At 42.9% G+C, this 27323-nt stretch overlaps 1 protein-coding gene across 4 annotated transcripts in view; it reads right to left on the reverse strand.

The window, feature by feature from the left end:
* Window positions 1-4348: 4348 nt before the first annotated feature.
* NPNT (nephronectin) overlaps window positions 4349-27323 on the reverse strand; it is a 90740-nt gene continuing 67765 nt past the window's right edge. For all 4 annotated transcript variants that reach the window (XM_029076979.2, XM_029076980.2, XM_029076981.2 and 1 more), the window contains 8 exons: window positions 25680-25799; window positions 23817-23951; window positions 23419-23541; window positions 20537-20959; window positions 13659-13751; window positions 13069-13167; window positions 5822-6078; window positions 4349-4800 (listed from right to left, as the gene is read on the reverse strand). In XM_029076979.2, coding sequence (XP_028932812.1) covers window positions 4705-4800; window positions 5822-6078; window positions 13069-13167; window positions 13659-13751; window positions 20537-20959; window positions 23419-23541; window positions 23817-23951; window positions 25680-25799 — 1346 coding nt within the window. In that variant the 3' untranslated portion in view covers window positions 4349-4704. The remainder of the gene's footprint in view (window positions 4801-5821; window positions 6079-13068; window positions 13168-13658; window positions 13752-20536; window positions 20960-23418; window positions 23542-23816; window positions 23952-25679; window positions 25800-27323) is intronic.

The raw sequence follows: 27323 nt of genomic DNA on the forward strand, positions 1-27323 counted from the left end.
AGTTACCTCATCTGGAAAACGGGGAGTAAGACTGTGAGCCCCACGTGGGACAACCTAATTACCTTGTATCTACTCCAGCTCTTAGAACAGTGCTTGGCACATAGTAAGCACTTAACAAATACCATCATCGTTATCATTATTATTAGTAGTAAGTACTGGATTCTCTCTAACTCCAATCACATCATGTTAGTTTCATCTTCTGAGATTTTGGGGGGATTCATGGATAATGTTTATGGCCTCTCGCTGGGTTTAAGTCTGGAAGGCTTTAGTCGGGGGAGAGGGCAGGGAGAGAGGTGTGTGCGAATGTCAGAGAGAGGGAGCAAGACAATTAATGATATGGTATGTGTTAAGCACTTATGTGCCAAGCGCTATTCTAAGCACTGAAGTAAATGCAAGTTCATCTAGTTAGTCCCTGTCCCATATGGGGCGCACATTCTAAATAGGAGGGAGAACACATCTCAATCCCCATGTTACAGAGGAGGAAACTGAGGTAGAGAAAAGTTAAATGACTTGCCTGAGGTCACACAGCAGAAAAGAGAAGCAGCGTGGGCTAGTGGATCGAACCCAGCCCATGGAGTCAGAAGGACCTGGGTTCTAATCCCGACTCTGCCACATCTGCTGTGTGCCTTGTGCAAGTCACTTACCTTCTCTGTGCCTCGGTTGCTCAACTGTAAAAAGGGAATTAGGACTGTGAGTCCCTTGAGAGACTGGAACTGTGTTCAACCTGATAACCTTGACTTTACCCCAGCATTTAATACAGTGCCTGGCACATAGAAAGCTCTTAATAGAGATTTAAAAAGGGGGGGGGGGGCAGAGCTGGGATTAGAACCCAGGTCTTCTGAGTCCCAGGCCAGTGCTCTGCATTCAATTGTATTTTTTGAGCGCTTACTGTGTGCAGAGCGCGAAGCACTTTGGAAGTACAATTCAGCAACAGATAGAGACAATCCTTGCCCACAACAGGCTCACAGTCTAGCAATGGGCTCTTTCCACTAAGCCAATGTTGCTCCTCCACATGCAAGAGGAAGAAGGAAAGAGACATTGAAAAATCCTTCTCCATTCTTTTTGGAGCCACTCTGGTTCACCAGGAGCCGGAGCTTTGGGGGAAATGTCAGACTTCTTTTAAACATCAAGTGGCTGGAGGCGTATCTTGTGGAAATTCTACTGGGATGCAAAACCCTGAAGGAACATATTGGACATTTCCCCACAATAAAGGTAAACCAATAATTACAAACTATCATTATTCAAACAAATGTTCACAACCCACAAAGAAATTTAGTCGCAGCCATTTTGGAAAACCATTAACTTTATTTAAAACATTAAATAAACCAGTAAGATGTTATACAGTACTTTTGATAACTTCTTCCATCAGTGTAGTGCAATATCCTATTGGCACCTTAAATTTGATTTTCAAAAATTTTCCCTTATATAGTCAGCTGTGCAGTTAATTGACCAGAAAGGAAACACCTACCTAAAATGGATTTACGTAACAATCCAAAGCTGTGGTCTCTGACCACCTCGCACAAGGAGTGGTGAGTTTGTACTTTTCCCTTTGTGAGGGGTGAGGCAGTCTGTGGATCCATTGTTCACCGAGTGCTGCTGCTTAGGTGCTACTTTGAGGGACTTTTTCTCAGGAAGGTTAAATCAGCTCTGCTCCACCCCAGAAAAAAGTCCTCCTTTGTGTTCAAAGACACTCAGAACGGGATGGGATGGTGGAAGCTTCCACTCCTGCACAGGGCAAATGCCTTCAGCTGTGAGTGAGTGGCTTTTTTCACTTGTTGGGAAATGCAGCCAACACCAGGACGCTGCACTTGGCTATGGTTTGGGGAAAGAGAATGCAGCCCAAGGATACAGTACTGAGCAGCCTGGAAAGTACTTCGCCTCACCTAATCATTTCACCGGCTCCCTCCTGAACTCGTCAGTCAGTCATCAGGACGTCACTCCAGCAGAAGGGCAAGAGGATACCCTGAAAAGCCACCAAACTTGACTCAAAACTACCAAGAATGAGGATCTCAAATAGAATCTGGGCACGGGACGAGGCCCTGAAAAGTCATCTCTTCCTACTTCCTTTTCTGGTAGGACCACATTTGAATCATGTATGATGGGTGAAAGTTTAGCCTACTGCTAAGGACTTCCGGGGCGGGGATTCTTCCAGCCTCCTTACAACTTATCTGGATAGAGCATAGGGCAGGGAGTCAAAAGGTCATGGGTTCTAATCCCAGTTCTGCCACTTGTCTGCTGTGTGACCTTGGCAAGTCACTTTACTTCTCTATGCCACAGTTCCCTCATCTGTTAAATGAGGATTGAGACTGTGAGACTGGTACTGTGTCCAACCCGATTTGCATATATCCACCCCAGTGCTTAGTAAAGTGCCTGGCACACCGAAAGCGAAAGCGCTTAACAAATACCACAGTTAAATTAACTCATTATCATCATCATTAATGGTCTTTGAGCCCTTCCTATGGGCAGAGAACTGAATGAACTAAGCACTTGGGAGAGTAAGATACAACAGAGTTGGCAGACCATTTCCTGCCCATAATGAGTTTACTCATCACTTTCAGGAAACTCTTCCTTAGAGCTAACCTAAATCCCTCCTGCTGCACTTCAAATTCATTTCCTCCTCTTCTGCCATTGGAGAAGACTCTGAGGAGCTTGGTCCCACCTTTGAAGTAAAAACTTTTCAAACCTTTAAGCCTCATTACTAAATCACCCTCAACCTTCCATGGACCACCCTTGTTCTTTTCTCTCTGCCTTTTCTTTTCCAGTCCTCTGATGGTCTTTGTGATTCTGATAATCCTGTGATTTCTGTCACAATTGTCGATTTACCTCTTTAAGGGATTTGACTTGAAAAGTAGAACCGTTTTAATTACTTCAAGGGAAAGCGAAGCAAACGTCCTCTAAAAAGTAAGGGGGTAATGTGCTGGGTAACTGTGGTTTGGAATTGACTAAATCGAAAATATCTGATTTTAGTAGAGAGTGCTGCTGGTTAACTCCCACACATCAACACAAAGAGTGTGATTAGTGTTCATTCCAGGTTACAGGAGGCCTAAAGCAAAGGAAACCCTCTCTCTCCCCCTACCATGCTTAAACTATTAGCAATGGATGCCAACTCTAACAGGCAGAAAGAATTAGGCACGGTCCTCTTCAACTTCCACTTTGCCTTCAGCAGCTGCTGCCCATTCTACACTGACAAACATGAGAATGCTGCAGGATGCCAAAGTGGCAAAGATTTTATAACCTTGGACATTTCTTTGGGAATCTCTTTAGGCCTGTCCTAAAAGACCCACCCATAGCTCAGAATGACGAGAGAAGATGACTCCTTTTTGTCCCAGCGGCTCCTGAGAATTGACTGACCTGAAGCCCCCACATCTTCACATCATGGTCTGGGTGGGCAGGGATGGCAGAAGTCTGGTCTTGGGACCTCTGGAAACATGAATACATTTAATAGAAGAATTCATGCTGAGAGTGAATTTGTTTTTATAGGTAGTTTCTTAATCAACGTCTCCTTCCCTCTTGTGCCCTTTGTTTCTAAGGTTCAATATGTTTCTATCACCCAAGTGGTGATTTTTACACCACTGGTCCAATTTTATATTAAAAAAAATAAATTGCTAATATAATTGCTCTAAATATGTCAAAAGACTTGTCTTTGCCACAATCTTTCCTGTGGGGAAATAATTTTTATAAACCAGCTCCTTGATTCCCCTATACAAGGAGCTAAAAGATTCCCCAAAAGGCTGTTCGGTATTTCTTTAAACTGTGGCTCAAGCAGTGATGAGGATGGTGGACATTTAAGTTATCGCAGAAAACTGAATGTATGAAATAGATGTGCATGTGTGTGCGTGTATATATACAGCAATCGTTGCGATTCTCAGTACGAAGTCTTATAACCAGTATTATTTCAACAAAATGACAACCCTTAGCCTCGTCCACCACACGTGATGCTGCTATTTTGTCACTTTTAGTCAACACTGAATCAAAGCCTGAAGCGGGATTTTTTACATACGTATCTGAGCTTGAGAAGCTGCCTCTTTGACTACAAATACATACCATCCATGACAAATCTCCACTAAACACCACACTACCGATATTACGGGATGCAGTTCCTAATCTACAGAATTGGTTTTTTAATATGGATACAATGTAAGAATAAATGCAGCTAGTTACACACCCTTCTTTTAAAAGGAAAAATGGCAGTAAAATGCCAAGGTTCAGGTCCAGGATCTTAATGGTTTAAAATAAGCAACGTGGACACCAACCCCTACAATTACCTCAGATCATCAGTGAAATGGATACAGTAGGGTTCCATACTGAACGCTTGGTAAATTGGCCAATGCGTTAGATATTTAGACCATTTCTAATCATAACTTTGCTCCTTTATTTCGCAGTTCATTCTGCAGGTCCACTGAAGGAGGTCGCTTGTCTCTCTCTCACACACACACACACACACGTACGCACTGGCCTGAGGAGAAGAAGCTGAGACTGACGGGGCTCCACTGCTGATTTGAAGTATCAGTGTCCTCGTGATTTCCAGGAGGCTTTCCTTGTTCACTGGGGTGGCACTATGCAATCAAACCAGAAGTAAATGACCAACTGAACCCTTGGGTGAGCCAGAGCCGTCTTCTAGGCGTGGTGAAGGGGAGGACGGGAAGTAGCTGAGGGGAGAGGGAAAGGAGCAGAGTTGCTGTTCTTTCCTTAGTTCTCAGGTGGCTAAGGTTCTTCAGAACAGTGACCTCTTCTCAAGCTCACATCGTCCAATCCAATCTCCCCCGAATGCCCATGCCTCTTTTCACCTTTGAAGATGACCTAGAAGGAAAAAAAAAACCACACACAACAGTCAAGCTTCCCCTCCTCCCATTTCCCTAACACTCTTGGTCTTAGCCAAAGTGGGGCCAGGCAGTAACCTTTTGAAAGAGGTAAATCTGCAATGGCTTCCAGCAAAATGGAGGATCGGAGCCAATATGGGTGACCCTAGCCCGGTCGACTGGGGAAGTCAGCCTGTTGGCAGAAGCTCCATACCTGAAGACTGTTAATGAAATAGCAACTGGCTATTCTAGCAATAGCTGGGCAGGCAGTCCTCGACCTAAGACATTTTGAGCTACGACAAATGGCCCTAGCATCGTTTCTAAATCTACACCCTGTTTCAGCTTTACAACAGGCACATGAGTGGCTGGGAAATGTGGATTTTTTTTAAGATGCAAATGGGGGACGTTTAGAGAAGGGGAGGGAGGGGAAACAAGGGGGAGAGACATGATATCTGATCGCCAGGTGGAGTGACCAGGGACAGCTGATGTGTGCATTTTATTTTTGAAGATGTAAAAGAAGCTACCCTTGTTTTGGAATCTCTCAGGTGCAATGTAAACACATTAATGTGGCTATGTTACTCATCCCTAATAGACCGAATTCACTATGATCGGTAAAATTTTGGTAACAATAGTTGTATCCGATCTCACTTCAGGAATCGATCCCCCAATTATGACACTGTTCCTATGAAAAAATTGGCTCCGACTTATATTTTGACTTAAGGTGCAGCCCTAAATACAAGGAGTCCCTGTACTTTCACAGGTTTGAACTAAAAACGAATGTGGTGAAAATAGGCCAAGGGGCTTCAAAGGGTAAATCCATTGTATCTTCCAATATCCACAGTTACCCTCGCCAACACCCCCCCCCCCCCACCCCAACCTCCTCCTGCCCAGGAACAATGACAACCTTGGTAAAAATGAGATCCTTGGTATCCTCTCACACCCCTTCGGTTTCCTTGAGAACAGATACCAGAGAACCCGCAAAGCACTGTGGTAAATGTCAGAGCCTTTGTGGTCCTACTTACGCTCTTCACGTCTGAGCCTTGCAAGGTAATCTGTGTTTGCCTCCAGCCATGGCCTCCATTTCTACCCCACAGGGCCACTCCGTGGGCACCATGTTTTCGCACAAACACCTGGAGCACGCCGGAGTGCAGCCCGGACACCTTGTGCCGGAAGGAAAGGCACAAGTTTCCCCGATGCCTCAGGTGGCCCAGTGGAAGCACCAGGCGGGCCACTCTCCCCACCAGACTCTTAGGTGCTGAGACGGTCAGATAGCGTCCACCTGGAACGAGAAAAGCAGGCAGGTGACGTTTCTTCTGTCGGTCAGCCAGTCAGTCGTGTTTATTGAGTGGTTGCTATGTGCAGAGCGCTTGGAAGAGTATAACACACATTCCTTGCCCAAAATGAGCTTACAGTCTAGCGCGGGAGACAGATGTTAATATAAATAAATGAATTACAGATATGTACCTACGGACTCTCAAAAGGAGGGACAGGCAGCAGGGTGTAGTGGATAGAACACCAGCCTGGGAGTCAGAAGGTCGAGGGTTCTGATCCCAGCTCTGCCACTTGTCTGCTGTAAGACCTTGGGTCACTTCACTTCTCTGGTCCTCAGTTACCTCATGATAATAATAATGATGGCATTTGTTAAGCACTTACTCTGTGTCAAGCACTGTTCTAAGCGCTGGGGAGGATACAAGGTGATCAGTTTGTCCCACGTGGGGCTCCCAGTCTTAATCCCCATTTTACAGATGAGGTAACGGAGACACAGAGAAGTTAAGTGACTTGCCCAAAGTCACCCAGCTGATAAGTGATGGAGTAGGGATTAGAACCCCCGACCTCTGACTCCCAAGCCCGCACTCCTTCCACTAAGCCACGCAGCTCATCTGTTAAATGGGGATTGAGACTGTGAGCCCCATGTGGGACAAGGATTGTGTCCAAACGAATTTGCTTGTACCCACCCCAGTGCTTAGTACAGTGCCTAGCACACAGTAGTGCTTAACAAATAACATTATTATTATTAAGTCCAGTCTGAAATCTTCTAAAGCTGGGAGGGAACAATTCCACGTTGCCAAGGAGAAATTATAGAAAGTGAATTCTCAAGCATTTTCAAAGTAATTCCTCCTGCAGAAGATGTTTCCTCTCCCTGTCATTTGAGAGAAGCTCTTTTCTCTTTCAAGGCTCAGTGAAATGTCAAGGAAAGGCTGCTCCACTAAAAATGCAATTACAAGTAGCATCTGGTGGTGTTCTTCATACTAAAATGACTAGATTACTTTCCTTAGGCTCTCAGCACAGTTTGCTTTGGCTCTTCTTTACACACACACACACACACACACACACGTATGTACCTATATAGTATATATGTTATATGTACATTGTCCATATATATATGATTTGATTCCATAGACTTGCACATATAATAATTGTGGTATTTAAGTGCTTACTATGTGCAAAGCACTGTACTAAGTGCTAGAGTAGAGACAAGATGATCAGGGCCCATAGTCTAAATAAGAGAAAGAACAGGTAATTGAATCCTCATTTGACGGATGAAGAATCTGAGGCAAAGAGAAGTTAATCGAGTTGTCCAAGGGCATACAAGTGGCCCAGCTGGAATTGGAACCATGGCCCTTTGACTCCCAAGTCTACTGCTTTTCATTAGGCCATGCTGCTAAATATAGATATATATAGATATGTAAATATATATATCTATATATATATCTATATATAATTCTGATTCAGTACCGCTCAATCAAAAATCTTTGTATGGCTCCTATGCTAATAAAAATAGCCTTTATTTTTCATGAAAATATTAGTATTTCCCTCCCTTCAGGGCACAAAAATGCAAGGAATGTTGCAGGATCTTCAGATAAAGTATGTTTTGGAGAAGCACAGGGCGAAGCTCAGAAATGTACTGGCAGTGTCTCATACAACTCTCAAGAAAAAATATAGATAAAAGAATCTCTTAAATCGATGTATTAACATGATAATAAAAAGTTGTCTCTAGAACTGTAGTTTTTGAATGTTTAGCATAGTCTGACCTGTCAAGTCAGAAAAGCAGCATGGCCTAGCGGATACAGCACAGGCCTGGAAGTCAGAAGGACCTGGGTTTTAATCCCAGCTCTGCCACTTGTCTGCTGTGTGACCTTGGACAATTTATTTAAAATTCTCCGTGCCTCAGTTACCTCATCTATAAAATGGGGATTAGGACTGTGAGCCCCATGTGGGACATGGACTGTGTCTAACCTGATTAACTTGTATCTACCCCAGCATTTAGAATAGTGCCTGGCATGTAGTAAGCACTTAACAGATACCATAAAAAAAGTTACTGTTGCGATGTAATCCATCTTCAATTTTTAACTCCCCCTAAATCTTCAACTACCCCGAGTTCTTGCAATGGAAACCAGCAATTCCGAATTTCCACATACTAAAAGCAAGCAAAAAAGGCCAACACAACATGTAAATATAGAAAATTCCCCCAATGATCCTGTTGCATACATGCAGTTAAAATGTATCTACCTAGGCCTTGAAAAAGGCTATAATTGTGTCAGGAAGACTTACTTCACACTAAACTAAAAAAAATGTTTTCCAGGTTGGAATGATAACCCAAGAGAAATTGTTTATCTGAAACCAATCCCAACAGGAAAAATGAAAATATGAATTCCCTATCTTTGACTCTATATATCAGTTTTGAATAGCATTAGTAAATATTGTCATTTTCCTTAACATATAATAAATAATGAAGCCTTTAAAAATAAATCAGTACCTTCCAAACGAGGGTTTATGATTCTTCAACTGAAAGAAATTGCAACTGAAATTCAGCTGAAAGAAGCCTTGTACTGCACTAAAATACTTCCAGGTGATTGGGCAGAGGATTTATCACATTTTTATTTTTCATTATTTATAAGGAAAAGAGCATTATAACAGTCACTCTGCTCATTTTCTTTGGATGAACACCATTGAAAAAGGAAACTTCCTTAAGGTAGGGCCCAGAACGTACACTTCTGAGGATATTCCCCCACTGCCTAGGATAACAGTAATGATCAAAATACAATTGTCATATAATCGATGGTATGTGAGCACTTACTGCATGTAAAGCTCTCTCACACTGCATGCCTCATGTGGGACTGTGTCCAACCTGATTATCTTCTACCCCAGCACTTAGTACAGTGCTTGGCGCATAATAGCTTAACAAATACCCTTATCACTATATGGGGAGGGAGGGAGGATTCTGCGGTGTGGCAAGACCTGCACAGAATAATATTTTAGAAAAGATGTTTTGGGAGGCAGTTTTGAAAACAGGCTGATGCAGTGGTCAAGTCACAGTAGGACAAATGCCTGGACCGGCAGACGGACAGTCTGAATGGAGAAGGAGGTGGATTCTGGAAACGTCATGGAGGAAGAACCAGAAGGATTGGCTGAGAGACTGAATATGGGGATTGAAGGAGAGGGAAAAATCCAGGATAATGTCAAGATTAACAGCTGGAAAAACAGGGAGGAAGGTGATGTGATCAATAATAATGAAAAGTTAGATGTAAGAGAGGAATTGTTATAAACCTTCCTGTATTTATACATCTATCTAAAAGAGTTGTGGCCAGTTTTAGTGACCGCCCTTTAATACCGATTAGACTGTGAGCCCGTCATTGGGCAGGGATTGTCTCGATCTGTTGCCGAATTGTACATTCCAAGCGCTTAGTACAGTGCTCTGCACATAGTAAGCGCTCAAGAAATACTATTGAATGAATGAATAGTAGAAAGTAGGAAATATGATTATCCGCAACAATGTGACCTAGTAGATAGAAAAAGAGATATGGTATTTATTAAACACTTACTACGTGCCAAGCACCGTTCTAAGCACTGGGGTAGATACAAGGTAATCAGGCCATCCCACCTGAGGCTTAATCCCCATTTTATGAAGAGGCGACTGAGGCACAGAGAAGTGAAGTGACTTGTCCAGGGTCAGACAGCGGACAGGTGGCAGAGCCAGGATTAGAACTCACATCCTCTGACTCCCAAGCCCGGGCTCTTTCTACTAAGCCACGCTTAGAGCACCGGCTTGGGTCAGAAGTACCTGGGTTCTAATCCCGGCTCTGCCACTTGTCTGCGGTGTGACCTTGGGCAGTTCACTTCACTTCTCTGGGCCTCAGTTACCTCATCTGCAGAAAGGGGATTGAGACTGTGAGCCCCTTGTGCGACATGGACTGTCCAACATGATTAGCTTCTATCTGCCCCAGTGCTTAGTACAGTGTCTGGCACATAATTAGCACTTAAGTACTGTTGAAAAAAGCAACAAAATACCTCGTGATATTTATTAAGTGCTTACTACGCGTCAGGCACCGTACTAAGCACTGGGGTGGATGCAAGCAAGTCGGGTTGGACACGGTCCCTGTCCCACATGGGGGTCACAGTCTCAGTCCCCATTTTACAGATGAGGTAACTGAGGCACAGAAAAGTGAAGTGCCCAACGGCCACTGTTCTGAGGGCTGATCTAAAACCTCAGGGCGAGGTGGTCGTGACATTTTTGGCCACGGTAACAGCTTGGAGTGGTGGAGATGGTAATGAGGCCCCCAGATCTCCACTTTTTGTCACCTTCTCCCACATTGGCCCCGAACCCCAGTCCGGGCATCTTATGTAGCGAGAGAATGAGAGACCCTCATTTACTGGTCTGTCTTCTTGCAGGAAATATCTAAACTAGGCCAACGCTTTCACAAGAAGTCCTAGTTCTAGCAGTTCTCTCCGACGCTAGAGTGACTTGGTAAGCACTCGCTCGATAATTTGATTAGGATCGTTCTGGAGGTCGAACATGGTCATGACACAGGTCTCATTACATGGATTTCTATTAATTAACATCATTAACCCTGAAGTCGGCAATGTTGTTGTTGTTGTTTTTAATTAGGTTAAATCGCTCTGCACCGAGTCTGTAAAAATTATTTTCATTTTGATTGTTGTTATCTTACATAGCTGTAGGAGAGCTTGCTGAGATGACTTAATAAAACACCCTGAGCAACAAAAAGAAATCAACCAATGGTATAATAATAATAATAATAATGTTGGTATTTGTTAAGCTCTTACTATGTGCAGAGCACTGTTCTAAGCGCTGGGGTAGATACAGGGTCATCAGGTTGTCCCACGTGAGGTTCCCGGTTAATCCCCATTTTACAGATGAGGGAACTGAGGCCCAGAGAAGTGAAGTGACTTGCCCACAGTCACCCAGCTGATAAGTGGAGGAGCCGGGATTCGAACCATTTATTCAGTCACTGTGCTAAGCACTTGGAAAAGTACAATACGACCGAGTTGGTAGGCGCGTTCATTCAGTGGTATTTATCGAGCACCTGGGAGAGATCGATACAACAATAAACAGACACGTTCCCTGCTCATGATGAGCTTCCAGTCTAGAGTGGGAGAGACAGACACCGATGCAAAGAAGTAAAATTAAAGATATGTACATGAGTGCCGAGAGGACTGGGGCAGAGAAGAGCAAAGGGAGGAAGTGTGGGCGACGCAGAAGGGAGTAGGAGATGAGGAAAGGGGGGCTTAGTCTGGGAAGGCTTCTTGGAGGAGATGTGGCTTCGATTAGACTGTAAGCCTGTCAAAGGGCAGGAACTGTCTCTATCTGTTACCAATTTGTACATTCCAAGTGCTTAGTACAGTGCTCTGCACATAGTAAGCGCTCAATAAATACTACTGAATGAATGGTTGTAGAGAAACTAGTAACAGCTTCCACATGCAGGGATTTTAAGGGAAAGAAGGTACCCCAGGTGGTCTCTAGTGCCAAGGGGATGGAAAAAGAAAAAAATATTACGGATAGGAAGGATTTCTTCACTGCTGAGACAATAAAAATACTGGAATAGCGGGCGAGGAAATGAGGTGGCTTCCCTCTCCCTGCAGATTGTTAAGGGAAGAATATGTACAGTTTGGGCAGTTCTTCCCCTGGAGGCAAGGGAATGGAGTAGGTTGTCTCTCAAGGAGTCTTTCAAACCTGTGATTCTATCAGTGCAAGCTTCCTTTGAGGTCACTGGATAATTTTCCAGTTTGTATCTCTGTTTGCATCCAACTTGGCGATGTTAAGCAAATGACAATTGAAATAGAGAAGCAGCATGAGTGAGTCATTTCATTTCTCCATGCCTTAGTTTCCTCATGTGTAAAATGGGGATTAAATAGCTGTTCTCTCCCTCCCCACTAAAAACGTTAGCCCCATGATTGGGTCTGATTTGCTTGAATTTTACCTATGTTTGTGCTACCTCACCTCCCTTCTACCTACACCTCACCCACACACTCCGCTCCTCCTCATTGCGCCTCGATCTCACTAGTCCCGCCGTCGACCCCTGGTCCACGTCCTGCCTCTGGCCTGGAATGCCCTCCCTCCTCTCATCCTCCAGACTAGCACACTTCCCCCCTTCAAAGCCCTACTGAAAGCTCACCTCCTCCAGGAAGCCTTCCCACACTTCCCCTTTTCCTCTGCTCCTCCTCCCCTCCCCATTGCCCCGACTCCCTTCCTCTGCTCTACCCCCTCCTCCCCCCATAGCACTTGTGTACATATGTACAATATTTATTATTGTATTTATTTTATTAATATGTATATATATCTATAATTCTATCTATTTATATTGATGCAATTGCTGCCTGTCTACTATACTATGGGAAGCAGCGTGGCAGCGTGGCTCAGTGGAAAGAGCCTGGGCTTTGGAGTCAGAGGTCATGGGTTCGACTCCCAGCTCTGCCACTTGTCAGCTGTGTGATTGTGGGCAAGTCACTTAACTTCTCTGTGCCTCAGTTACCTCATCTGTAAAATGGGGATTAACTGTGAGCCTCACGTGGGACCACCTGATTACCCTGTATCTACCCCAGCGCTTAGAACAGTGCTCGGCCCATAGCGCTTAACAAATCCCAACATTATTATTACTTGTTTTGTTTTGTTCTCCATCTCCCCCCTTCTAGACTGTGAGCCCATTGTTGGGTGGGGATTGTCTCTATCTGTTGCCGAATTGTAACTTTCCAAGCACTCAGTACAGTGCTCTGCACACAGTAAGTGCTCAATAAATGCGACTGAGTGAATGAATACAGTGCCTGGCACTTAATAAGTACTTCAATATTGTTATAATGAACACACAACTGGATGTGACCACACTTTTTTAACTCTTCCCCCATCTTGATTTGAAATCAAGATAAACCACGCGTCCTTGCGCATCTCCGTTACATCACAGAATACCTGGGTAGAGCTCAAGTCTTAGAAATAGAGGCAAATTGAGTCTCAGTTGGCTAGACAACATGATTTTACCTTTTGAATCCCTGACAGGTTCCCAGTGCAGTTCATCTTCTTTTTCCCTGATCCATCCACAAAGACCATGGTCAAAGTTACAGCTGTGAATCAGAACGCCTGCAGGGAAGAGATCAGAGAGCCCTGAGGAGTCAACAATCCCTGACCTTTGAGTAGGTGTGATTGGTGCAATTGACAACTATTCTGCAAAGCAACAGCTGTCCTCTCTTTCCTTTCCTTGATATTCGAAGGAAATGACATAAAACTTGACAATCCATTTGTGCAGCATTCACATTTGTAAAAATAGAATCCCTACGGGTTGACTCATTCTGGCTAAGCTTCAGGCTCTGTTGTAGAAAATGAATTTCTCGCAGGGCAGGTGTTGCTTTAATAAATTAAAAATCAAAGAGAAAATGATGAATCACACTTTTTGGCTCGGCTTTATCTTCAGAGGAAGTAAAGCTGATGTAAAATAGAATAGACAGCAGGCATCATTCCAGCCAAGTTAAAGTTTAGGAAGAAGTGGGAGGGGGAAAAAAAACCCAAACAATAAAACCAATACAGAGAATGCCGTTAAAATCGCAATTCTAAATGGGAATGTTGGAAACTACCTGGATCATCCTTTGCTTCATCGTCTGCACTAATTCCTCTTTCGATTTCAAACATTTCAAACAGATCGTTGTTCACTCCAGGCTGACGTGGAACTGCCAAAGAAAGTCATTTAAAAAATGAAAATGCTGGATAAAGAAGTAAGCTACCAACTACCATTATCTTTAATGAGAGGCAGAAGAAACAAGCCTCAGGGCAGTGCTCGGCTTCCAAAGAAGCCAATATATTTAATTACATTTCACTCGAAGATTCATAAACTTTGCTCGCCAATGATTTTTGCTGCAACATTTTTCTGGGTTTTAAGCTTTAAATTTAGAACCGACTTTAAAACATCTAAAAACGCTAAAAAAAGGTCACTGGAAAGATCCGGTATATTTTTAAAAATCTATCCTTGAAGCTACCGCTTCCCATGTACACACTTCAAGCCAACGGTCAGCCCTATGAAGATGAAATACAATGTCCCCTGAATTAAAGCTCTGTGAAGTGGAAGTGAGTCCAATTAACTTAAATGAGAAAATCTGGAATGACATTTTCATGCACTGTAACAGCTGTTTAATTTAAGACACATACACCTAAAGTCAGAGGATTGGGACAAAGTTTTACAGATCCACAAAAGCTGGTAATCCCAGTATGTAACTTTACGTTACTGGACTCTGAAATTGGACCAAGTTCATCGATTAAAAAAAAAAAAAAAGACAACAGCTGTTGCCATTATTTGAAAGGGGAATATTTTCCTTGAATTGAATCCAGTTGAGATCACACCCTAAAATACCCGAGTAGCATTGAAAGGGTCCATCTCAATGACTGTGGAAATACGGAGATGACCCATTGGTGGGTTGCAAATGTTTCAAGGAGTCCTTCTGTGTCTTGAATGGTACTAAAAATATCAGATTAACTAGTGAGGGATTTTTTTTAAACAAAATAACAACTTGGGTGCACTGTGCACATTCTGAGGTGCTGGTGGTGGTGATAATACATGGAAAGAGTGAGGCCTACGGGACTGGGAGTCAAAGGAACTAATTCTAATCTTGGCTCTGCCACTCGTCTGCTGTGTGACCCTGGATAAGTCACTTCACTTCCCTATGCCTTGGATACCATCGATTAGACTGTAAGCCCGTCAAACGGCAGGGACTGTCTCTATCTGTTGCCGACTTGTTCATCCCAAGCGCTTAGTACAGTGCTCTGCACATAGTAAGCGCTCAATAAATAAATACTATTGAATCTGTAAAATGAGGGCTAAGACTGTGAGCCCCATGTGGGACATGGACTGTGTCCAATCTGATTGGCTTGTATCTACCCCAGTGCTTAGTACAGTGCTTAGTACACCAAGAAAAATTCCAAGTGGTGATGCACCAGACATAGGAGGAAACAGGGAACTAGAGAGAAGGTGGAAAAAAAAAGTCAGAGTTGAATAAATATATTTGGAAGTTTGGGGATCATTCACAGAAGTCGTAATTGATACTGCCGGCAATGAGCTTCCTCATGAGGATAAGCATAAAGTAACCATCATCATCATTATCATGGCATTTAAGTGCTTACTATGTGCCAGACACTCTACTAAGTGTTGGGGTGGATATAAGCCAATCTGGTTGGACACTGTCCCTGTACCACATGGGGCTCACAGTCTCAATCCCCATTTTGCAGATGAGGTCACTGAGGCCCAGAGAAGCGAAGTGACTTATCCAAGGTCGCCCAGCAGACAAGTGGCAGAGTGAGGATTAGAACCCATGACCTCCTCATTTCTGGGCCCGTGCCCTATCCACTACACCAAGAGGACCAAGAATGAAGCCCGCTGGGACACCTGTGGTTAAAAAGCGAGCAGTGGATGAGAAGCCTGGAAAGGAATAGTCAGAGAAAAAGGATCAGGAGCGAGATGGTGTCAAAACTTCAAACCAAGGCCACAAATCATTTCAAGCTGGCGAGAGGGGCTGACAACAAAATCAACAGAGATGGATTAGGAGACTACAACAGGAGCAGAGGTGAGCAGAAGCCGGGGTCCTCTCCACTGGATCTACCCCCGGCCCAGGAGCCGCACATCCTCTCCGGCACTGGGAGAGATAGAGATAGAGAAGCACGAACCCAGGCTTGGGAGTCAGAAGTCGTGGGATCTAATCCCGGCTCCGCCACCTGTCTGCTGTGTGACCTTGGGCAAGTCACTTCACTTCTCTGGGCCTCAGTGACCTCGTCTGTAAAATGAGGATTAATAATAATGTTGGTATTTGTTAAGCGCTTACTATGTGCAGAGCACTGTTCTAAGCGCTGGGGTAGACACAGGGGAATCAGGTTGTCCCACGTGGGGCTCACAGTCTTAATCCCCATTTTACAGATGAGGTAACTGAGGCACAGAGAAGTGAAGTGACTTGCCCACAGTCACACAGCTGACAAGTGGCAGAGCCGGGCTTCGAACCCATGACCTCTGACTCCAAAGCTCGTGCTCTTTCCACTGAGCCATGCTGCTTCACGCTGCTGCTGATTAAAACTGTGAGCCCCACGTGTGACAACCTGATTATCTTGTATCAACCCCAGCACTTAGAACAGTGCTTCGCACAGGGTAAGCTCTTAAATACCAGTGTTATTATTACTGCTATTACTTTCTCATCCTTTAGAACATTGGGTAGACTGTGGAGACGGTGAGGGGCGCAAGGACTATTCCATCCTGGGAATAAAGAATTGCTAGTTCTGTTGTGTTACTTTTTGTTGAATTTATTGCTCTTCCTCTCCAGTTCCGCCACTTGTCTGCTGTGTGACCTTGGGCCAGTCATTTGACTTCTCTGTGCCTCAGTTCCCTCATCTGTAAAATGGGGATTATGACTGTAAGTCCCATGTGGTACATGGACTGTGTCCAACCTGATTAGCTTGTATCTTCCTCAGCGCATAATACAGTGCTTAGCATGTAGTAAGCGCTTGAGAAATACCCCATTTATTATTATTATTATTATTACATGTTTGTCCTCCCTCCCTCTAGACTGTGAGCCCCCTGTGGGCACGGGACAGTGTCTGAATCACTTTCCTTGCATTTTTCTCCACCACTACTTCGTACACTGAAGTATTTACTTGTCATTACTATAGCTATGGTAGAAGACACTGCCAAAATTGGTCAGAAGGCAGCCACTGAAGTCATCTGTGACAACTTCAATAAAGTGAAGAGGGCAAAACCCAGATTGTAGGGCACTAAAGAAATTGGCAGAAAGCAGATGTGGAGAGTGGGTACTGACAGCCTGTTTGGAAAGCAGGCTTAGAATTCCATGGCCCCTTCTTTAGTGAAATTTCACAGACCTATTAAGCGCCTTCAAATGCCCTGGAGCAACCCACGGCCCTAAAATCTAGATATCCAAATACAATTTTCAAAGTTGGATGGTTGTAAAACCTAGCTAATTGGCCCTTCTTACCAAAGGTGTTAACATTCTTTTTCTGAAGAGGAGAAGGTGTTTGAAGTCCAGCATTATTGTCAAGGGGGGTGGGGCTGCTGGAATATTTATGACTTCGAAAGACAATTCACGAAAGCTAATAGCAAAAACCACCAAATATTAACACAGTTCAAAAGTAAATTAAAATATGCACGCAGGCTTCCTTGGTTAATGAGGTAAATTAGAAATGAACTTGAAGTCTCCACTAGAAATACTGCCACTGGAGGGGTGAATACTTAATTCGGTATATTCATCAACTCTTCTTTTAATCCTTATTAATAAAATAAGATCGGGGGTCAAACACTGCAGTGTTTGGAAAACTGAATGAAATAAATGAAAACGTAGTCTGTTGCCTGCATCAGCAATAATGTTGTCTCCTCTTATGAACCTTCCAGATTTACACAAAGTCGTAAACAAACAGAAATTTACAACACCCTCTCACCAGTGTTATTAAGACACAGCAAATCCAAACATGGAAAAATGGATTTCACCGATAAGGGTTTCTTACAGATGGGCCCAACACAAACAAGTGAGTTCAATGACTAAATTAAATTCTTTTTCTAGTTCATCATTTCAAGTGCTAACATTTTAAATCAATTTCAGCTCTATTAATTTCCCTTAATTTCTCAACTATCATTACAAAATTGGAGAAAGATCCTAGAATTTGTTCAGCAGGCTAATCTCTTGTCAGAGGCAAAAGAAAAAACTAGCTTTTATCTGAGTCCTTTCTGGATTCAAAACGCGTATATTGTCTTTTGTTCCGACGGGCTGGGCAGGGAGCTTGAAAGGAGGAATTGGAGGCCACTGAGTTTTATGATGTTTTCATCTTTACTCTGTCACTGATCTGTCATGTGACCCTGCCAATTTACTTAATGGCTTGAACTTTCTTGTGTTACAAGCAACAGGCTGAGTTCCAGCGAACCACTAACACACACTAGTTCTCAGACACAAAATAAAGAAATTAGCCCCATGGTTGTCTCTAGGGATTTTTCAAGAGCTTTAGATTGTCGTAGCCCAATGGACTGGACAAATTCCCATAATCTCAGACAAAAGATCAAGTCTTGTGGGGTTTGTGGGTGAGCAGAGGTACATATAGGGGCTAGCGTTTGGGTTTCCAGGGACTAGCGGCGAGCACAGGTGACACTCCAGCTATAACCCCACTGTCTCTGGAAAGAAGTTGAATTCTCTTTCCTGTAGTAGGATCCTGTTTCTCAGGGTTATTAATCAATCAATGATATTTAATGAGCACTTAGAGTGTGCAGAGCACTGTATGAAGTTCTTGGGAGAGCACAATAGAGTAAGTATACATAATTTCTGCCCTAGAGAAGCTTACCATCATGTGGACAATCTAAGTTTATGTGGAATAAACAATATCACTTAATAAAATTGACATATGATCATTATGAGCAGGGAATGTGTCTACTAATTCTGTTGTATTAGACTCTCCCAAATGCTCAGTACAGTGCTCTGCACATAAGAAGCAGTGTGGCTTAGTGGAAAGAGCACAGGCTTGGGAGTCAGAGGTCGTGGATTCTAATCCCGCCTCTTCCACTTGACACCTGTGTGACTTGGGCAAGTCACTTAACTTCTCTGTGCCTCTGTTACCTCATCTGTAAAATGGGGATGAAGACTGTGAGCCCCACGAGGGACAACCTGCTACCTTTTATCTACCCTAGTGCTTAGAACAGTGCTTGGCACATAGTAAGCGCTTAAATAACCATCATCATCATCATCATAAAAAGCGCTCAATAAATACCACTGATTGATTATGCGATTATGTCACTACTAACGTATTTGTCATCATTCATCCATTCAATGGTATTAAGTGAGTGCCTGAGTGCAAAGCACTGGGAAAAGGCCAAGGACCAAGAAGCAGACCTGGCTCTGGGAGGGGGTTCAAAACTTGAGTGCTTGGGCGGCTTGGGAATTGGGCTAGGGGGACCAGAGGAAAGCTTGAATACAGAAAGCCACTCTACTCTTCTTCTTGACTAGAGTAGGCAAACATGATTCAATTGCACTTCGCTTTACAATTCTCCAGTTGCCATTTGGTTTGACAGAAACCAAAGAGATTGCAGAATTTAACCTTACAGTCTCAATAGAGTTTTTAGAAACCAATATTTATTGTCACTGTTCCCTTTCTTTTCTCAGCACTATGGTCTCTGCCTTTCTTTATATCAATCTAAAAGTGTATTACAGCTAAAAAAAACTATATGGGGATTACTCATACAACAGCCTGAATAGAACAATCAGGAATGGAAAGTTCCCTAAGAGCAATGATTTTGGAAAGTGGCTAGGACTATGAAGCAGGAATGACGACTGAAAGCAGCAAGTGCAAAAAATGACAAAAATATGATTTTTATAGGGGCACAGTAGGAAAGGAATTACCAGTCAAGCAGGATAGGCCAATAACTTGGGCCACACCTTCATGAATGTGCTCTACATAATGGGATCTTCATCAATCGTGTCATTTCTGAGCACTTTATATGACTGCATGTATCCAAAAAGGGAAGGTGGCACATATACACAGTATATACACATATAATACATATACATATATGTATACACACACACATATATATATACCACTTTCTGAATGTAAAGTCTTAACAGAGAAAACAATTAGAGATTTATACGGTAGAAATGTCACCAAGTTCAGCTCAAAAATGTTGGGCTGCTACCAATTCTAAACTCAAACAATCACCTGACAAAAACAAACTCTATCTACTAACTTGTTAACATATTAGTAGCCTACCCAGTTCAAGACTGTCTCTTTAAGAATCAAAAATGAGGATTATTATTGGAAAACAGAGATTTATACAGATTATGTGTCCATCAGAAACGTCCCCAAGTTCAGCTCAAAAAGTTGGGCTGCAATATTTCACTATCAATTCTAAACTCAAACTTAATCACCTGACAAAACCAAGTTCTATTTACTATCTGGTTAATGTATTTGAAGACTGCCCTGTTCAAGACTGTCTTTTTTAAGGAATCAAAAATGAGGATAATTACTCCTGGTTCCAAATTTCCATCTCCTGAGTTAAGAATTCAGTACTACCAGTACTCTGAAATCTAGACAATATAATCAAATTATGTCAAAGTGTGAGTGGAAAGGATGCGTGAGAATTTGGTTTTCAAATTTTATAACTGGCTTCACTTTACAGAACAGACTTTTAAGTGCTTTAAATATTTAACAACTGGATATCCCACCGCCCCACGCCCCCGCCACCCACCCCACATCTATTTCTACAAAAGCCTAAGGATAAAACACCTTGGGTAAAGGTCTTGCTGAGGCTCACAAAGAATTCAGTTTGAACCTTCTGAGAAGAACCATTTTTCCTGTTGTTTTTCTCAAACCCCATAGGCCCCAATTAAAAATTAAATCAAGAACCAGATTCACACCACTAGGCAGTCCATTTTAGCATCACACTTCTCATCCCAGACAAAAATTAAAGAAGTACTTTGAGATTACTTACTAAAAACATCCCCTCTGGGTTTCTGAGGCTCTATCTGAATCCTGTTGTCAACGGTGATCTCTCCGGGAGACGTAGTTTCAACTGGTATTTCCAGTACAACGGAAGAGTCTGTCGTGGTCATTTTGGGAGCTTCTGTTGTCGAGGTTGGCGGAGGTGGCGGAGTTGTCCAAGCTCTAGTAGGTCTAGGTGTTGTGGCAGGGGGTGGTGTAGGCCTCGTGGTTGGTTTTGGCGTTGGCCTTAGCGTAGGCCTGGCAGTGATGACAGTAGGGATGGGCGGTGGGATATGTGGTGTCTTCGGGGGCCATCGAGTCCCTCCAACATCAGGAATCCCATTAATGTGTCCTCCATTTCCCTTTGGAAAAGTACTGTTTCCCTTTGAGGTGTGATCTGGACGCGAAGGATCAATCATGACTTTTGGAATATCTGGAATATCAGAGTAAGAAAAGTTAAATGAAGTTAGCCTGCAAACACTTTTCCCCAGAATGCAAAATAGCATGTTGCAGGGAAGCAGTGTGGTCTAATGGATAGAGCACGGGCCTGGGAGTCGAAATGTCATGGGTTCTAATCCTGGCTTCACCACTTGTCGGCTGTGTGACCTTGGGCAAGTCACTTCACTTCTCTGGGCCTCACATCTCATCTGTAAAATGGGGATTGAAACTGTGAGCCCCACGTGGGACAGGGACTGTGTCCAACCCGATCTGCTTGTATCCACCCCAGCGCTTAGTACAGTGCCTGGCACAGAGATAAGCGCTTAACAAATACCATCATTATTATTTTTATTTATTTAAAACTATCGTTTTGTTCTTCCTTTACTTGCTTTTCAGGAATTAAGAAAACTTCACTTAACCTGTCCTTTAAAGAGCAAAATCATATTGCAACGCAGACTCTTTTTCAAAATTGCATCACGGTACATACAGTGAAGACAATCATAGGCATGTGGAAACTGTTATGGATCGCGAATATGAATTTCAATTACGAACATAATATCCGTAAAACTTTTAAATGAGGAAAGAAAATGCAAAAGCCAAAGACAAGATCTCCAAGAAGGTTCTGAGATCTCTTTCTCCAAGGGTCATTTTTAGCAGTCGGCTCATCTGTCAGGGATGGTTTTTGCATGATGCTGTCATAAAACAGGGGGATGGACTAGATGACCTTTCAAAACACCCTCCCATCCCAAAATCATTCTCATAGATTTTGGTAGCACCCATGTCTGATGCTTAATGTTTGAAGGGTACATGAAAGTTTACCAGGGTGTTACTCTACGACTCGCCACTACAAACGACAGCTTCCTGGTGACCTTTGCTGGCCAGATACTACCAGCTAAAATATTGCTTTACATTGCTGGCCAGATACTACCAGCTAAAACATTGCTTTACATGCTGCCCTCCTCTGATAGCTTCCCTCAGGGAGAATCCGATGGGTGGGAAAATCTGCCACATCTGTTGTAGTAAGGTCAGCTGTGGAGGCGGCAGCCTGCAAGAGCGGCTGCGATGGCGGGATGAAGGGACAGGTCTTTCCGAGAGGAGACGCGTAGGAGACCGACAGAGTGTGAGATGTAGCCATTTCCACTGTGAGCGGAAGATCCCAGCCTGCCTCCGTCCGCCGTCCTACCCCGTCTTGGCTAGCAGAGTTGAAACTGAACTTCAGTACGTTTGGTAAAGGGTTCAAATGTCAGAAGCATCTGACATGATACCAAAGAAGAAAATGACAAATCATTTAATGCCTCTAAGGATTAGGGAAACCTATGGCACGATAACTAATTTTCGAAAACAAATTTTTCATGCGTTTTTGCATTGGAAAATTCTCCTATTTCTGAAACACTCTTGCTTTTTACTTCGCATAGAACCACAAAAAAATTAACACAGACACTGTTTCCAAATAAAAGCAAGATGCTTTTTCCAGCAGCCTAATTAGATATCAAAAATAATACTTAGTTATTCCAAAACATGACTAAATTGATCTACGAGGTAGAGGAAAAATTTAGGGGAGTGATTCACAGAGAGTGAGGATTAGGACTAAAACAGACAACCAGAGTAAAAAAAAATACCATAAATTCAGACGCAACTCTGAGAGTTTAAGTAAGTGCTCACAAGTTGCATAATACTTTTAACCAGTCAGGAACGTGGTTTCCAAAGAAGCTGCAGAATCCCCTTCTTAACAGGTATTTTAAAAACAGGATCAAATCTTATCTATCTGGTCATTTATGAATTCAATTCATTTCTGCATTTATATAGCTGAGGTCATTTTAGCTGTCAAGATGGGGTCCCCGTTTTATCACAAGTAATTCAAAATTCTCAACATCATCAAGCAAACTATTTCCAATACTTTTAAAAAATGAATGAGATTCTGAGCCTCAACTACCTTTGAAAAATATTTCAAGTACATTTAGAAACATGTGAAGCTGGAAAATAAATATTATTCAGACTGTAAGCTCTATAACAATAATAATAATAATAATGATAATTATGATATTTGTTATGTGCTTACTACGTGTCAAGCACTCTTCTAAGCGCTGGGGTAGATACAAGCTAATCAGGTTGTCCCATGTGGGGCTCACAGTCTTAATCCCCATTTTACAGATGAGGTAAATGAGGCACAGAGAAGTTAAGTGGCTTGCCTGCAGTTTCACAGCAGATAAGTGGCAGAGCCGGGATTAGAACCCACTTTGTGGGCAGGGAACATTTCTACTAAATCTATTGTATTGTACTCTCCCCAGCATTTCGTACATTGTTCTGCACACTATAATCACTCAATAAATATCAATAATTGATTGATATGTCTCTTGAACAAATGATTTAGGTCTCATCTTATCTATTAAGCAGTCTCTGAATTCCAGTGGATTTCCCTCTGGAATTCAGGACCAGAAGAGAAGCATTACTCACATAGGCAATTCATGCCATCCCACTGGTATCCCTCTTTACATTTACACCTGTAGGATCCGTGTGTATTGTAGCATCGGGCAAAACCACCGCACTGATGCTGGCCGATGGAGCATTCGTCTATGTCTGTAGTACAAAACAGCATGGTTATTATTTACACAGAAGAATATAAGAAAAAAATGTATTCTGTAATTCTGAATGTTAAAATGAAGAAATTAAGTTTACAGGAAAACTGGAAAAAAGAAACTACTGACAAGAATGCATCTGTGGTGGGGAAAAAACCACAGAGCTTCCATTTTTTCAACCGTTAGTTCGAGAACACTATCACTCTGCAGAAAATGGATCAGGGTCTCTGGTGGGAGAGGGATGCACGATATACTGAAATACTGGCATTTAATTACCATGGCACTGGTATTTGCCTCCAATATACATGAGGTCGAAGCCTTTGTGGCACTTGCAGATGTAGCTTCCAAAAGTGTTGACACATTGTCTAAATCTAGGACATGACGCTCTTCCGGTAGCACATTCATCCACATCTAGAAATCAAAATCAATTTAATTTTATAAATGAGGGGCAGCCTTAAATGGGCATGATTAAAAACAAAATCCAAACCAAGAAAACTGAACTGCCGGAGGAGGAAGATATCTTGATAAAAATCCTGAGCCCAGTGGTGACGATGAGCTCCTAGCCCAGAGGGAGGAAGTTGGATTGGGTTTCCGGCTCGAACATGTGGCTTCCTGACTTGCTAGGGGCGGGGAACACCATGAAAGAACATGCCAAGCCCCTGCAAGGAACTTCCTAGTGTCATTTAACAGGGATTTCTCTACCCCTTCACAGTGATGTGCTGACACCAGTGTGGAGCTGAAGGGAAATCTCCCAAGCCCGAGAATGATCCCAAGAGGGGAGGCTGAGTTTGGAAAAATGAAGGAGGACACATCAGGTGTCAAACCAAGAACCAGCAGCTTGAATTCCCAACTGTGAGTTACTTTTAAACGATATTCCTAATCATACACAGTGCTACCAAATTGAATAAAAAACATTACAGAAATCATATGGGAATGGTTTTCATCTCTCGCCGTTGCGAAATCTCAAAAATTTACATTCTGGCTGCTCAGGAAAAGCTGAAGTTGACCAGCTTACCCATTTCCCAGCTCTTAATTACTGATCATTTCCCAAATGTTTATATCCACATGAATCATCTTCATTTCACTGAATATATGTTTAAACTTCCTATAGCTAATTGACTTTTCAGAGATTTATTCCTGCACTTCAGTTGGTTTTACATGATTGGTTTACAATCGTGTGCTTCCATCAAGTGAAGGACAAGATACGGATTTTGCACCAGAGGTGATGACTTAAAAGGATAACACTATCATGTAAGGTCGTCATTAATTTGGAAGTTTCTTCTTTTTGCTTAGTTTCTCCATAACATTTCAACTACGTCGATCTTGGACTCCAAATGGTTCACCTATCACCTTTCATCTTGGCACTACATGAGAAGCAGTGTGGTCTAGTTGAAAGAGCACGGACCAGGGAGTCAGATGACCTGGGTTCTACTCCCATGTCTGCCACTTGTCTGCTGTGTGACCTTGGGCAAGTCATTTCACATCTCTGTGCCTCAGTTCCCTCATCTGTAAAATGGGGATTAAGATTGTGAGCTCCATGTTGGATGTGGACTGTATCCAACTTAATTATCTGGTATCTACCCCAGTGCTTAATGCAGTGTCTGGCACATAGTAAGCTCTTAACAAATACTCCTAAAAGCAAACCAACAAAAACCTTGAGGGGGCAAAGTAATTTGCAAGCAATTCCTTTTCCTCAACTTCTGATTTTCCAACTCCATATTTCAAGTAGAATAATGACCTAAAAATATCTGGTTATCCCTCTCCACATCCCCCAAAGGGACAACTGCTAAGTGTGGTCCAGTTTTGCTAGAAAATGAAAATGAAATTTAGCAATTTCTTCCTCAGGATACAAGCGTATTCTTACAAATATGAAGTCCAGGTACACAATTTCAGGTTATAGCAAAATCCATGCTATAACCTCTTTTCCCTGTGACCACAGCAGTTCAGAGTCTTACTTAATGGCTCCCATGGAACAGTGGAAGAGAACCTGTCCATATTGTCCCTTGCTCTGTTTTCTAGATCTCAAAAAGAAGAGCCAAATGATTTAGTGAACGACTACTGGCTGGTCACCATCCCAGCACCTTTTGCTCTCTTCCCGTTTCCATGACCATAGGCTGCATGTGTGACTTGAGAACTTACCCACGCAGGTCCGCCCGTCAGGGCCCAGCTGCAACCCTGGAGAAGGACAATGACATCGCACCTCGCCTTTCACAACGTCACAGCCGTACTGACAGTTTGCCATGGAACAAGACAGGGCACCTAAAGAGAAATGGGGAGCGGCTGACGCCAGGGTCTAGCTGAAAGGGCTCTTGTATCAGCAGTGAAAGTAAAAATCCAGCTTCATGATGATTTTGCTGTCTTCACTGGCAAAGAGAAATGGATAACTGGAGCACAAAAACCCACTCTGCCTGCATTATCTATGTCACCGCCTCGAGTCTCTGATTTTCTCTGCCAGTGAAGACATGATCAGAGAGCCAAATGTCAATCAATCAATAGTATTTCCTGAGCACCTACTCTGTGCATAGCACTGCACTAAGGGTGAGAGTATAATAGAATTAATAGACATGATTGCTGCCCTCAAAGAGCTTGAAATCCAGGTAGGGAAACAGGTACTAAAATAAATTAGAGATAGGAAGATGTGAGCCCATTACTGGGTAGGGATTGTCTCTATCTGTTGCCGAACTGTACTTTCCAAGCGCTTAGTACAGTGCTCTGCACAAAGTATGCGCTCGATAGATACGATTGAGTGAATGAATGAAATGTACAAAATGGCTGGCGAAGGACGTGAAGCCATGGGGGCTAAGTGGGACAGAAATGCTGAAGAAACACTTTGGAAGGGCAGAGGTAACCATGTGGGATGCAGCAGGGTCCTTCCTGATTATCTTGAAGCTAACCTGGTAGCAAATCCAGGAAAGTGCTTGTCACAGATTAAATACCATAGGTACTATCATTATTTAAACGGGTGAGATCCGAGATGCCTATTTGCCTACCCTCTGAGACTCTGGGCCTCAATATGGAACAGGGAAAGCGTCCGAATTCTCTGAGCTTAGTGCAGAGTCAGCACCTGAAAACTACCATCACTAGGATTAATTTAATCAGGGGAGGCCTTCTCTGATTAAGCTCCTTGTCTCCGGCTCCCTCTCCCTTCTGCATCATCTATGCACTTGGATCTGAGACCTTTGGGCATTTGTTATTCATCCCACATCAGCACCACAGGACTTATGACATATTTATATATGACACGAATATAAATGTCTGCCTCCCCCTCTAGAATGTATGCTTTCTGAGGGCAGGGAACTAATGCAACTGTATCGTACTCTCTCAAGTACTTAGTACAGTCGTCTGCACACAATAAGAGCTTAAATACCATTGATTGATTACCTGGGAAGACGCGATTTCCAAAAGGCTTGGGAAATCAATGGTATTTATTAAGGGCTTAACATGTGCAGAGCACTGTACTAAGCACTTGGGAAAGTACAACATATAACAGAGTTGGCTATTTCTTAATCTAGCTTAAAACTGGGTTTCAAGCTACGTATTTTAAATTGAAATGAAACAACTCACTCTGCCTCCCATCCTTTAACTGTGGGTGTCCCAAAATGCTCAGTTCCATGTCCCCTTTATTCTCTAGCTACACCCACACCCTTGACAAAATCATTTAATTCCCATGGCCTTGATTACCATCTCTACGCAAGTGATTCCCAAATCTACATCTCCACCCCAATCTTTCTCCTTCTCCGCATTCTTATATTTCCATCTGCATTCGGGACATCTTTATTAGGA

Source organism: Ornithorhynchus anatinus, chromosome 12 (genome assembly GCF_004115215.2).
Source record: "Ornithorhynchus anatinus isolate Pmale09 chromosome 12, mOrnAna1.pri.v4, whole genome shotgun sequence".
NCBI classification, from domain to species: domain Eukaryota; kingdom Metazoa; phylum Chordata; class Mammalia; order Monotremata; family Ornithorhynchidae; genus Ornithorhynchus; species Ornithorhynchus anatinus.